At 39.1% G+C, this 13,771-nt stretch overlaps 1 protein-coding gene across 1 annotated transcript in view; it reads left to right on the top strand.

The window, feature by feature from the left end:
- trim24 (tripartite motif containing 24) overlaps window positions 1-13,771 on the top strand; it is a gene marked incomplete in the record, with an annotated part of 16,492 nt that continues 2,721 nt past the window's right edge. The window contains 15 exon segments of the mRNA XM_024288787.2: window positions 1-705; window positions 2,091-2,209; window positions 2,290-2,437; window positions 2,550-2,682; window positions 3,492-3,608; window positions 4,119-4,233; window positions 4,315-4,461; window positions 4,749-4,863; window positions 7,346-7,515; window positions 7,693-7,920; window positions 10,357-10,476; window positions 10,554-10,701; window positions 10,797-10,854; window positions 11,969-12,095; window positions 12,182-12,471. Of these exon segments, the coding sequence (XP_024144555.1) occupies window positions 438-705; window positions 2,091-2,209; window positions 2,290-2,437; window positions 2,550-2,682; window positions 3,492-3,608; window positions 4,119-4,233; window positions 4,315-4,461; window positions 4,749-4,863; window positions 7,346-7,515; window positions 7,693-7,920; window positions 10,357-10,476; window positions 10,554-10,701; window positions 10,797-10,854; window positions 11,969-12,095; window positions 12,182-12,471 (2,303 nt within the window).

The following is a 13,771-nucleotide window of genomic DNA, read 5'->3' as shown; positions in this document are numbered from 1 at the left end:
GTAGGTGCAGAGTACCGCGGTGGCGTCTGGGTAGTTTTCTTGGTCTGTGTTTTGAGAAAAGGGAGCACGCTAACTCGTTTTCGTTCTCCGGACAAATAACGCTTTAAAATTCAGTTTTTGGGTTCCGGTTCTGGTTCAGACTGAACTCTACGCTCGTTAATTTTGTGTGTATTTTATTTAATGTCCCCAAAAAGTTGAATTGTGTCGTTAATTATTAGTGACAGATGTAAAATCAATGGTAGCTACATGCTAACTCAGCTGTCCAAAACGGAGAGGAACAGTCAAAATAAGTTCTATTTGTTTAATAATGAAAAGGAAGCGAATATTTATAGAATAATGTGTAATATAAGTATTTCCTCCATATATACATTATTGTTTTAATTGACAAACGCGGCGCTGCTGATATTGATTGACGGACAGGAGGAGGGGAGAGAAAAATGGATGAATGCGCCCAAAATGTCGACGACGTGGTCATCATCGTTGAGAACGAGGCCGAGAGTCTGCCAGCCGGGGAGGAGAGGCTGAAGCCGCAAGGCGCCTTCGGCCTGATGGACACATGTCCCAGCTGCAGGCTGAGCTTCCACAACAGAGAGCCCAAGCTGCTGCCGTGCCTGCACTCCTTCTGCAAGAGGTGTCTGCCCGTCCCAGGCAGGAGCGCGGACCCCCGGCGCGACCTGCACGCGCCCCTTGACGGCAACAAACCACGTAAGCGAAGGGGTTAATACCCCAAAACACTCCCACATGTCACAAGAGGAGGGCTTCAGGGAATATAAACCACCAACATGAATTATGCTAACTAATTTGTTTGAATTGGAGCAAGTGATGTAAAAGTTTTGGTTGAATTTCCCCAAAATAAGAGATTAAATGTCATTTTAATGTCTTAGATTTTCAGTAAATTCATTTTAAATTAAGCAAATTGCACTGATTTGTATTGCTTGCTTTGAATATAAATATTTAGAACATTTTTTGATAAAAAAAAACTCAGTGGTTTTGCTGTTTAAATCTCACAGTACTTAACGTTTAAATTATATCTTCTACGCTGACATGGTGTAGTTCCTATGTTGCAAAACAAAAACTAAATCCTCAAGTTATTATGTGCTTTTACAAACGAATCCAAAAACTGAAGAGAAGCTAAAATCTGCCCAGCAACACTCTGGCAACCTGTTCAGGGTGTACCACACTTATGCCCAACAGTAGCTGGGGATAGGCTCCAGCAAAGAGATTTAGCAAGTTCTGAAAATGCATGGATGAAAACTAGAATCCATGACATAATGAAACATTTTAATTTAAATGATAAATGCTTTTAGATAAACTCTTTAAAGACAAATTAAAATAGTGTTTTTAACATCATCTTGAGGCATTGTTCGGATGATGATGGTGTTTTTAAAAAATTAAGCTAAAAATGGCATTTCTGAGTATTTCTTTATTCAAATTGTTGTGAATCAGGAGCAGATGAAAAATGCGGTTTGAAAACGATCATATTTGTGATGTAGAAAATACAAACTCCAAGTTCCACTCCATTCCCATGCATCCTCATGCAAACAAATAAATCCATGAGCGTCTTTGTTTTCCTAATCTGAGCTGACATCTGGATCAAAGCTGTAGCTCCAATATTGCTCGCCATTTTTGTTGCACCCGTAATGTTAGGTTGAAGTTTTGAGGGGCTGTAAACTAGCAGGAGAAAGTGTAAAACAGATTGGTGATGGGAAGTGGGGGTGGGGCTACTCTGCTCACAACTCAGAGGCAAATTTCTAACAAACTCCTGCCGCTCTGCAGAATCTACGTCCTGAAAAACAACACATTTTTTCTTAATTTTGGCTAAAGACGCCATAATCATAGTTTAAAAACTGCTGAAAACGCTTTGAAAATAGATCAAAAGAGGATCGGAGTGGGACTTGAAACTAAATTATTTTACTTCTTTTAATTTGAAATTTGGTAAAAACAGCAGGAAGTAGCTTTAACTGTAGAGTAAATAAAGGAGGTTTTAACTACACATATGCATCTTATAGATTTACTTATTTTTTTGAAAGGATTTAAATTGACATTTATTTGAGTGGATTTCGTCATCCAAGTTTTTGGTCTTTTTCCAGAGAATTCGGTTCGATGCCCCGTGTGCAGACAGGAATGCTGGGAAGTGGACATATTGGACAATTTCTTTGTAAAGGACTCTGCTGAGGTGCCCAGCAGCACGGTGGAGAAAACCAGTCAGGTTGGTCCTCACCTCATGATCTCCATACTGCTCATCTAACGGATAACCAAACACAGATTTTCTTGATAATTCCTCACCAGGTTTGCATGAGCTGCGACGACAACACAGAGGCGACGGGCTACTGCATGGAGTGTGTGGAGTTTCTGTGTGTGACCTGCATCGAGGCACACCAGCGGGTCAAGTTCACAAGAGACCACACCATACGACAAAAGGAGGAGATGTCTCCAGGTAAACTCTTCAGTGTTGGTCAGCCGCAGAGCGAACCGTCATCTTGAGCTTGTGACGATGTCAATCAGCTGTTCGGTGAATTCATTGTCATAATTACCTCTCGGCCCTTCAGAGGCGTTGGGAATGTCGACTCAGCGGCCCGTCTTTTGCGACGTCCACAAGCAGGAGCCACTGAAGCTTTTTTGTGAGACGTGTGACCGGCTCACCTGCAGAGACTGTCAACTCCTCAAACACAAGGATCATAAGTATATAATTCTATGTTTCACTCATTTAACATCTGAGACTGTTTATAACTATTGACTGTACATGTGAACTGGACGTGTTCCAAACAGGAAAAACCTGCTGGCTCCAAGAAGACAAAATCCCATAGATTTTGTCATTGTATTTTTCAGATTAAACTCATTTAATCTTGCTCATTTTATTTTTTTAATGATATTTTTTTTATAGTGAAAGTTATTCAAGTTATAAACTGGCCAATCAGATTCCTCGATTAAAGTATTGAACGTTTGAAACATTTAACAGATTTCATGTCGCCTGATTTTGAGTGGGAGGGGTGTAGATTTTCAACAAGCTCAATCCTGATTGGTTAAAGTGGTCGCCATAGAGACGTTGACTCAGACCGACTTGAACCAATCACTGCTTAATGACGAAACCTGGTTCCAACATGGCGGTGTCTGTATCGCAGAAAATAATGGCGACTGAATTTACTTCTTTTTTCCAACTTAATTTTCCAGAACATATAGAACATGTACACATATGCAGGACAAGTAGAACAATGAGAATTCAAGAGGATGACATACATTACAAAACATATATTACAATAAATTAAAAATATTCATAGATAGACGACTTTAATAAATACGCATGACTTTTTTGTTTGTACTTTTTGAGATGTAAGTAAATAAGATTGAATTGACTTAATTTTGGTGTCCATGGGTGACATCACACTTAGTAGGTCCAGTTCTCTTGTACAGTCAGTGGTGTTAACACAGTTCGGTTAATTGATTTTGCCTTTATGTGATAACTGCCTGATCTGGATTTTTTTTGGTTCCAGTTATCAGTTTTTGGAAGACGCATACAAAAACCATAAGCAGTACCTGGAGACCATGACGCTGCAGCTGCAAGAAAAACGGAAGGCTATTGAGGAAGTGTCGCACTGTATCAACAATGGGTCAAATTCTCCTCTACTCACTTTTTTTTATTTTTTTTTTTTAGGTAGCATGATATGTTTGTTTTCTGTTAATCTTATTAGTAAATGTGTTTAAAGACCCACTCTGATGGGAAATTGTGTTTTTAGAATGTTTTTGTAGCATTTTTCTGAGAATGGAAGGCATATATAAAGAACAAAAAATACATTTCTGAGTATTTCTTTAATCAAATTGTTGTAAATCAGGAGCAGATGAAAAAGGGCAGTTTGAAAAAGATCGTTTTTGTAACCTAGAAATCAAACTGGGCGGGACAAGATCTCAACAGGGAGGGAAAGGGGGCGGGGCTGCTCCACACCAATGGACCCGCTCAAATATTAAATCCAAATATCTAATGAACTAGTGCCGCACTGCAGAAACTATGTCCCATTTTTTGATTTTGGCTAAAACCAGTTTAATCATAATCACTGAGAACGCTTTTAAACTCGACCAATACGAGTGCTTTTATGCTAACTCTTCCTCTATCCAACTTTCAGACTGCAGCAAGTTGAAGAAAACCGGCGGGCTGTCACAAATGAAATAAAGAAGTCTATCTGTAACCTAATCATGGAGATTAACAAGAAGGGAAAGATCCTGGTGAACCATCTGGAGGTGATAGGAAGGATCATCTAAATGCAGCTTTCTCCTCTGACTTTTTCCTCAATTATCTTTTATTTTTGTTTTTGTTCTCAGGCTTTAACGAAAGACCACGAACTCAATTTGAAGAAGCAGCAGGAGGACGTGCAATCTCTAACCAAACACTTGGACCACGTCATCAGCTTCACCAAGTGGGCCACCGAGAGCCACAGCGGAACGGCTCTGCTCTACTGCAAGAAACTGGTGTGCAGCTCTAGCATCAAGCAGCAGCTTTAACAGCATTTATGTTCTTTTGATTGTACTAACTCAACAATCAACGACACAATTAATGTAATTCTTGTGAATTTAGAAGTGGAGAAAAGCAGCTTTTTGACGATATTCAACAGTTTATGTTTGTAAAGTTTTGTAAATCGGTTTTCTCTCCATCAAAAGATTCTCATGATGTCAACATCTCCCTGGTAGTTAACCTGATTAATCCCAGAGAGTTTTGTGAAACAGATTCATGAGTCTTCCTCCTTTTTGTTTCATAGATCCTGTACCAGATCCAGTACCTCATGAGGGCGAGCTGTAACCCCTCCATCGTTCCTCAGAGCTCTGTGCGCTTCCACTGTCGTTCTGGTTTCTGGGCCTCAAACGTGGACCTCGGTAAGACTAAAACAAAACATTCCTTTGATTACTAACATTAGTGTCAAACTGCATTTTTTTTCTCCTTTTATTTCTTAAAAAAATGCCTCTCTGTTTCACATCTGATTTAAAGTCCAACTCCAACTATATACTTTTTCAATTATAAAATCGTTCTCAGTAGTCTTTTAATTATGCAGATTTTAGCCCAAATCAAAAAGCCTGTTTATGCAGCTCATGAAAGATGGGATTCTGGGTTGTGGGCAGATGTTAGCTCCGCTAATATCCCATCAAGCTTACAGCTTCTCACAACCACAAGCTAACATTAGCCTAGCATAACAGATACGCGCAATATTGGAGCTATCCAGATGCTAACTCAGATGATGAAAACAAAGACGTACATGGATCTACTTTCTACAAGTGGATGCTGCAGAACTGGAGTGAAGGTAGACTTTGCCACGCCCATTTCAGTAGCTGCGTCTTTAGTCTGAGCATTTTCAACCATCTGGTTTTCATTCTGATTCAATGTGATTTGAATTAAGAACTCAAAAACGTATTTTTAATCATAAATTCAGTCATGCATTCTGAGAAAAATACCACAAAAGGATGTTAAAAACTAAAAAAAATACAATTTTCATTGAAGTGGATCTTGAACTAAATCACAGGATTTGGTGTAACGTTTCACAAAGGCCAAACAGAAAAATCTCACTGATGAGGTCATTTTATTTTGATCTACTACATTTCAACCAAGCATACGAGATATTCTGTGGCTTCAACCTCCGTTAATCTAAACTCTTTTAATCTCAGAGGCCAGATGAGATTATTCTGTTATCTCATCTGACCTAAAAAAACCCAAAACTCTCTTGTCTAATTGTTTCCATGTGCTTGATGGCGTCACTTCTACTGTATTTTTGCAGTGAGTAAGGAATTTTTGATGCAGAGAGCAGATTGAGTTCCAAGTTAAGAGAGTGAAAACGATTCTTAATCTCTTTCTTAACAAGTTCTTTCATATCTTTTGCTGCTTAACCTATTTTTTGTCTTATTATTTCTAAACAAAGATTGTATCGTTCAAAGCATCATTTATCAAATTGAGCAGCACAAACGGCAAACTTTACAAACAATACAAAATAAAAGGTCAAATAAAGTCATAGTTGTAGTTTTAGGTCATTTTAAGTTTAAGGTGAAACAAAACCAGTGACTGTATAAGAGAACTGGACCGAGTGAGTATGACATCACCCATAGAAAATTACTTGCTTCCAGCTACAATTGAATTAAGTCAATGCAGTCACCATTTTTTTGCGATGTGAACGCCGCCATGTTGGAACCAGACGTCGTCATTTAGCAGTCATTGGTCCAAGTCGGTCCGAATCGACGCTTCTATGGCAACCATTCTTATGAATTAGGAGGGAGCTTGTTGGAAGTTTACACCCTTATAATTTCAAAGTGCGTTACACGAAATCCGTCTCTCAACGTTCGTTGTGAGACAACATACTTTAATCGAGGCATCTGATTGGTCCATTTATAACATAGCGAAAAAATATGAAAAAAATAGAATTATCAAGAACATGAACAAAAACAAAATATGATAGAAAGAATCTTTATTCTGACAAATAGGACTGAGTAATAGCTGTTTAGTTCTCTCTAAAAGTCTATAGGATTTTAGCTTCTTGGAGCCAGCGGGTACTTCCTGTTTGGAACGTGAAGGGGGAGGAGTCACTCGGTCCAGGTCTCAAATACAGTCAATGGTCCAGACCATTTAAAAATAGGAAAAGCTACTTCAAATAACAGGTTTAGTGCAGCAGTGTTTAATCTCTTTAAGAAAAAAAAATGCAAACAAGTTTGTCATACCAACTAATGGGAAGATGATCCAAAATTCTCAAGTGAAACTTAAGGAAATGATGCCCAAACAAATTTCACATTTCAGTGGACTAAGACAAACAAAAACAAGTAAAACTTTCTGTATTTTAAAAAAATCATCATAATATCATCTCTTTTAAATGTTTTTCTTTGCAAAATGTTGCCCTTTTTGCCAAATTTTGTCACTATTTTCCAACTTCACAATAAATTAATGTGAAAAATCCCATATGTATGTATTTATGAACAATAGTATTAAAAAAGTCTCCATGGAGCTTTGTAATGTAGACCATTCTGGTTATATTTCTTTGTATTTTGGAAAAAAAAATCCTACACAAAACTACACATCCTTCAAATTAATCTACTATTTTTATGTTTTTGTGAATGACATTTGGTTAAACTAAAACAAGATTCAATTAAAAAGAGCTTTTATTTGTGCAGGGCAATTATAGCAGTGACAAATATGTTCAACCAGTTAAGGAAAAATCATGAAACATAACAGTTTCCTATAACAGCTGAATTTAATTAAAAAAAAAAAAGGTAACCTCCTCAGTTTAGTCTGTTTTCCGTCTTCCACCTTAAATAAACGGCTGCTTTCCTTTTCAGTAGTTCTGGATTTGCCTCATTTTCTCTGCACATTTGTCTCTTGCAGGGTCACTTGTAGTGGAAAGAGGTCCAGGGAGGCAGCCTATGACCAACAACCAGACCGGTCCCAGAGCAGAGGCTCCCCTCGGAGGCCTGTCCATGTCACAGCAGCAGCAGCAGCAGCAGCAGCAGCAGCAGCAGCAGCGACAGAGCACTCTGGCGCAGCTTCAGATGCAGGTAGAAGGATTTTCGTCAAACAGTCCTTGGAAAATCCTCCAACCCCTGATTTAATTTTTTTCTTTTTTTGGGGGTCTCCAGTTGAAGTAAATGTTACATTTTTAAATCAGAATAAAACTATTCTATAGTGCTAATGTGTAAACTTGCTCCTCTAAGGTTGACAAACTCTCCCATCAGCCCCAGAGGCCGCCTGCTCCCAACCACTGGTCCTGGTACCAGAGTGTCAGACTCCCCGGACCTCTCGGCCCTCCACCCCCAACCAAGCCCATCCACGGGGGGTCCTCCTCGCCCTCGCAAGGCCTCCCCGGCATGGCCCAACCAGGGCGGCGGTACGGGAACCCCCATTCCAACCCCAGAAGCCCCACGTCCCCGATGCTGCACAGCTCCGCCTTCCCAGCTGCACAGGTGAGTCAGATGAGGATCCGTGGAGCAGTGGGTGTGCTGGTGCTCTCATTTCTCCACACTTTTTTGTCCTATTGTGGTAGTTTACACTTGTGTAACTGTTACGAAATGTTTTTGAGTATCTTTTGTCTGGAAGTTATTCAGCTGATTTATTGTGAAGCAAGAACTCCAAAATTATCCTCTTAAAAAAGTGAGTTTGGTCTGTAATGTTCATCAAATAAACTGTGGCAGAATCAAAAAATGTATTACAATGTCTGATTTAAAAAAAAAAATAAAAATTATATATTGGCGCAGAAAATAAGTATTTGGTTGATAATATAACCCTTTGTTTCCAGGTTTGTACTGTAGCTGCTATTTTGGTCCATTCCTCCATGCAAATCTTCTCAAGAGCTGCTCTGTTTTGGAGATGTTGCTAGACAGCACAAACTTTCAGTTCACAGATTCTCTATTTGACTGAGGTCCAGAGACTGGCTAGACAACTCCAGGACCACAGCATGATCTTTAATTAGCCTCTCTTTTGTTGCCATGGCGATGTGTTTGGGATCGTTGTCACAGAGGACAATCCAGACACGTTTCATCCTCACTGATGGAAGGAGATTTTTAGCCAAGATCTCACCATAAATTACCCCATTAAACTTTTCCTGATCACGGATCAGTCTGTCTAGAACGCAGAAACACAGACCCAAACCATGATGCTTCCGTCTCCATGCTTCACAGTGGTTATGGTGTTCTAGGGATGCAACAACTCAGACTTCCATTTTGGTTCCTGGTTTTCGATCCTCATCTGGATCACTCAGATGTTTTTTGGAGAACTTTAGAGGGATCTGGACATGTACTACTTTAAGCAGGAGAACCTCATGTAGTTCTGGATGTTTCCTCAGTGTTCTTGAGATCGTTTGTTCTCCACCAGGTGAGATCTTTCATGGAGCTCCAGGTGGTCATCAGTGATCTGCAATTTCTTTTCAATAATTTTTTATTAATTGCTCCAAAAGTAGATTTTTTTTTTCTCACTAAGCTACTTTTTTATTGTAAATGGGAGGGCTGCCATGATTAGTCGACTAATCGATGACTAATCTACTATTAAAATAGTAGAGGACTATTTTAATAGTAGATTAGTCGTTGCTTTATATCATATGGAGTCAGCCTCTAATAAAGTTGAAAGTTATAATCGCATTATGCTAGCTATTTGGACTATTTTGGAAAATAATAAGGTTTTTTTTTGTTATTTTGGAGTTTTGTTAATATTTCAGCTACATGCTAGCTATTAGGGCTGCCACGATTAGTCGACTAATCGACGACTAATCGACTATTAAAATAGTCGACGACTAATTTAATAGTCGATTAGTCGTTACTTTGTACTATATGGAGTCAGAGTATAGTAAAGTTGAAAGTTATAATGGTGTTATGCTAGCTTATTGGACTATTTTGGCATTTATTAAGGTTTTTTAGGCTATTTTGGGTTTTTTTTATTTCAGACATGCTAGCTGTCTTTGCTAGCTTAGTCTTTTTTTGTTTAAGTTTTTTAGGCTGTTTTGGAATTTAGCTAATATTTCAGTTGCATGCTAGCTGTTTTAGCTAACCTAGGCTTTAATTAGGCTAATTTGGCCTTTAAACTAATATTTTAGTTGGCTATCAGCATCTTCAGCTATCATCACTAGCATCTTTTGCGACCAAATTCAGCTTACATTTCATCTATGATGATGCTAGTGTGAATATATATATATAGTTTTTAGTTATTTTAAAGCAAATGATGGTTAAGATGTGTGTTTTACATCCACTTTGTGCATGACCCGATTAGTCGACTAATCGGAAAAAATAATCGGTGATTAGTCGACTATTAAAATAATCGTTTGTGGCAACCCTACTAGCTATTTAGTATTTTTTCAGTTTTTTGGCTATCTTGCAGTTTAATGTTTCAGCTGCATGCTAGCTGTTTTGGCTAACAAGCTTTTTCAGTTTTTTAGGCTAATTTGACATTTAACTAAAATTTTAGCTGGCTTTTAGCTTCAGCAATTTTAGCTATCAATTTCAGCATTTTCAGCTATCAGCACTAGCATTATCGCAGGTAATGTTATATATCTAATTTGTATTTAGTTAAAAGCTAATGATGGTTAAAATGTGTGTTTGCATATGACCCAATTAGTCGACTAATCGGAAAAAATAATCGGTGATTAGTCAACTATTAAAATAACCGTTTTGGCAGCCCTAGTAGATGGTGTAGGTGAACAATCTTGTCACTGGTGTCCTTCGACAGCTCCTTGAATCACTGACAGACAGACACTCTTTTGCCCCGCTGTAAATATAGTATTGTTTTATTTCCCCTCTTAGATTATAACTTCAATCCTCAACATTTTATCTTCTGTTTCTGTGTCTCAGTGAACAAAGACAACAGAACATGACACAGCATATATGCTTCATTTTCATCTCTTTTTTTCCCAGTCTCTCAGAGATCTGATCAACAACAACTTCCCTCCCAAACCCGTGGATGTTTCTCAGGGGCCGTCCCGCTACACGCAGTCTCTGGGCTCTGGAAGTTCTCCGCAGATGTCGCTGCACCAGGTCAGCGGCAGAAAAATGTTTCTCAACAAAAACTGTCCCATCGTAAGGCTTAACTTTAATCCTGTTTTGATCCTCAGAGATCTTTGCCAGAGTCTCCTCTGTTAAGGAGGAGTGAAGGTGGAGGCGCCATCCCCTCTGTGTCCATCTCCGTGCCCAGACCCAGCATGACTACCAGTTTAGCCTTTGCATCTGCAGACAAAACAAACGCGCTCAGTCAAATGGCAGGTTTGTGCTTTTAGAGACTCTATCCTTACTAAATAAAAGCCTTGAAATTGAGTTTTTGATGTGAAAATAAACGATTTTTTTGTTTTTATTTTCAGCACAACAACGGCAGGATTATCATTTGGCTAAACCGTCCTCTTCAGACAGCAGAACGGGGTCAGAACTAACTTTTTTAGTCCTAGTGATCTATTAAGCTTAGATTGATTCCTATCGATTAATAAATGTTATCAACCCAGCTCTACATCTATTTAAACGTCATTAAAGAAAAAGCAGCGTCAGAATTTTGTTTTTGGACTATACAGCACATCCAGTCAAACAAAACAGATTTTATTCAACTCACACAAACAGATGAAGGTGTTACTCTGCCAGGTTCCTGACTACATTACCCATAATGCTCCAACAATCCATCAAACAGTGCAGCTTTGTCCATCCATCCATCCATCTTCTTCCGCTTCATCCGGGACCGGGTCGCGGGGGCAGCAGTCTGAGCAAAGATGCCCAGACTTCCCTCTCCCCGGCCACTTCCTCCAGCTCCTCTGGGGGGACCCCGAGGCGTTCCCAGGCCAGCCGAGAAACATAGTCTCTCCAGCGTGTCCTGGGTCTTCCGCGGGGCCTCCGCCCAGTGGGACATGCCCGGAACACCTCACCAGGGAGGCGTCCAGGAGTGCAGCTTTGTAGTTTACCATAATCAAATATTTTGATTTTTGAGTGACGTGTTACACAGAAAATCATTTTGAGGTTATAAGGTGTACTGTCTATTATTGATCAAAATTCAGAGGTATTTCAATTGTCTTTAGCCAAAATAAAAAAAAAATTACAATCATCAATCTACCCTCTCTACCTAGAGCTTACAGTCCCTCAGACCCTCAAGAACAATAAAATAAACTGTTAATATTTTTTTTAATATCACATCATACTACCTAGGACTACATTTACTGCATTTAGATGATTCTATTTAGCACAGGAAGTCTTTTATTTTGAAAGGAAGTTATGAGAACCTCTGTCAAAGTCATAAACCATTTTATATTTCATTTATTTATGCCAAAAATAGCTTGTTTATATTATCATAATAGTAGCATGAACATACTGTGACATAGATACATACCAGGGTCTTATTTTTCAAAATAAGACTTTGTGGCTCCTACGGGGTTTTGACCTGAACGGCTCTTAAAGTGTTGCCGACCTCTGATCTAAGTCCTCAAATCAAATTCCAACCTTCGTTTTTGTGTCATTTCTAACAATCCCAATCTTCCCTTTGGCAATCTGTAAGGTCGACTAGTTGGAAACATACTCCCGAGCCGCCGTCAGCCCCTGCAGCCAAGCGCCGAAGAAGGTCATCCCCAGGGCCAGTTATTGTCATCAAGGACGAACCCGAAGATGAGGACGAAGTTCGCTTTGTAAGAGAGACACACTACGCCTCACAGCTTCCGAAGCGATCGCATGACTCGTCATTTTCTTCTCTCCGTCTTTGCCGCTTCTTCAGGTGCAGTCCAGCGTTGGGTCCAGCCTGCCGGACAGCAGCACCGGAGCCAAATCCAAGCCCCGGCAGCAGCACAAAGGGCCCGCTCTGGCCCCGGCCCCGGACTCCAAGGACCACCGTCCTCAGCCCCCAACGCAGCAGCTGGCGTCTGAGAAGAAGGCGGAGCCAGAGGAAGACCCGAACGAGGACTGGTGCGCCGTCTGCCAGAACGGAGGCGAGCTGCTGTGCTGCGACAAGTGCCCCAAAGTTTTCCACCTGTCCTGCCACATCCCCTCTCTGAACGAGTCCCCCAGGTAAGACTTGGACCACGTCTCAGGGTTTATGTTCATCAGGATTGTGTTGGATTTGTCAAAAATAGACAGTAAATGAGGAGTAGATGACAGTTTTGGGTTTTTTTTCTTCTAATCTGTTTAAATATCTGCTCATTTTTAGGCTTTTACTTTAAAAACAAAGTACATGTTTGCATATTTTGTCAGTTTAGAGATTTACTTTGACTGTTTGATCATATAAGGATGTATTTCACATAAAAGATTAAAACTTGTTCACATTTAGGAAGAATTGAAAGTGATTTTAGAGTAAAAGTGTGGTTGTAAACTTGTAAATAAACGTTAATCTAATGCAGCTGAGAACAGGTGGATCTTTAACCTTAATTTAGATCTGCTGTTTCTGCTGATTTAAGCCTTTCAGGACGTCTGTTCCAGATCTGGGGAATATAGAAGCTGAATCAATCAATCAATTATTCTTTATGAATCCCAAGGGAAGCTGGTGGACAGCACACACAAGACATATTGTCCAATGGTGGGCAGCACCCACGCAAATCTGGCGGCGCTGATCTGAATGCAGACTCCCGATAATCTGAGAGTAGATGAAGATGAATTTAAATTCTAAATGCAGAATGGGGCAATAACTGCTCTGAAAATCCTTCATGCTGAGAAATAAATTGTATCCATCTTTTTGCTGCACCATCTGAGATAATCTTTTTGGCTTTAATTATTAGTCTGTTAGCTGAAGTTTGCTGAATGTTTGAACATTTTTCTAGAAAAATAGTGAAAGTTTGACTTCAAAGACATTAAAGATTGGTCAGGATGTTGCTCTTTTTTATTTTCTATGTTTTAGGAGCTTTAAGAGGATCAAAAGCATAACTTTTTTGCTCTAAATGTTTGAGTGACGCTGTAATAAAGTGCTTTAATTGCTGAATTATTAATAAATATTTTATTACCTAGTCGGTGATGAAGCTTGATATTTTGGATAAGAACTTTTTTGTGTGATTTTCTCAAGTTTTCCAATAAAAAATGCCATTACAACTCCCCATCGCCTTTTCCTTAAACCTGTACTGAATTTTATAATAAAATGCAGAAGGTGTTAAATCATTTCCAGCTTCAAGACTTTCAGAGAATCAGTATTTATGATACATAAATCGTATTTACTTGCAGTAAAATACAAAAAAAAACCCTTTTTTTTGGCAGCTGTAAGGTTGAAACTTTCTGGGTTTTTATTGATCACAGTTGTGGTATAAAATATGTATTTAATAATGTTATATTATATTTAAACTAAATTAAATGTAATTAAAATGTTCCCACAACAAATTATGAT

Source organism: Oryzias melastigma, linkage group LG23 (assembly GCF_002922805.2).
Source record: "Oryzias melastigma strain HK-1 linkage group LG23, ASM292280v2, whole genome shotgun sequence".
Taxonomy (NCBI): domain Eukaryota; kingdom Metazoa; phylum Chordata; class Actinopteri; order Beloniformes; family Adrianichthyidae; genus Oryzias; species Oryzias melastigma.
The sequence above is the reverse complement of the archived record's forward strand: the minus strand, read 5'-3'. Positions and strand labels throughout refer to the sequence as shown.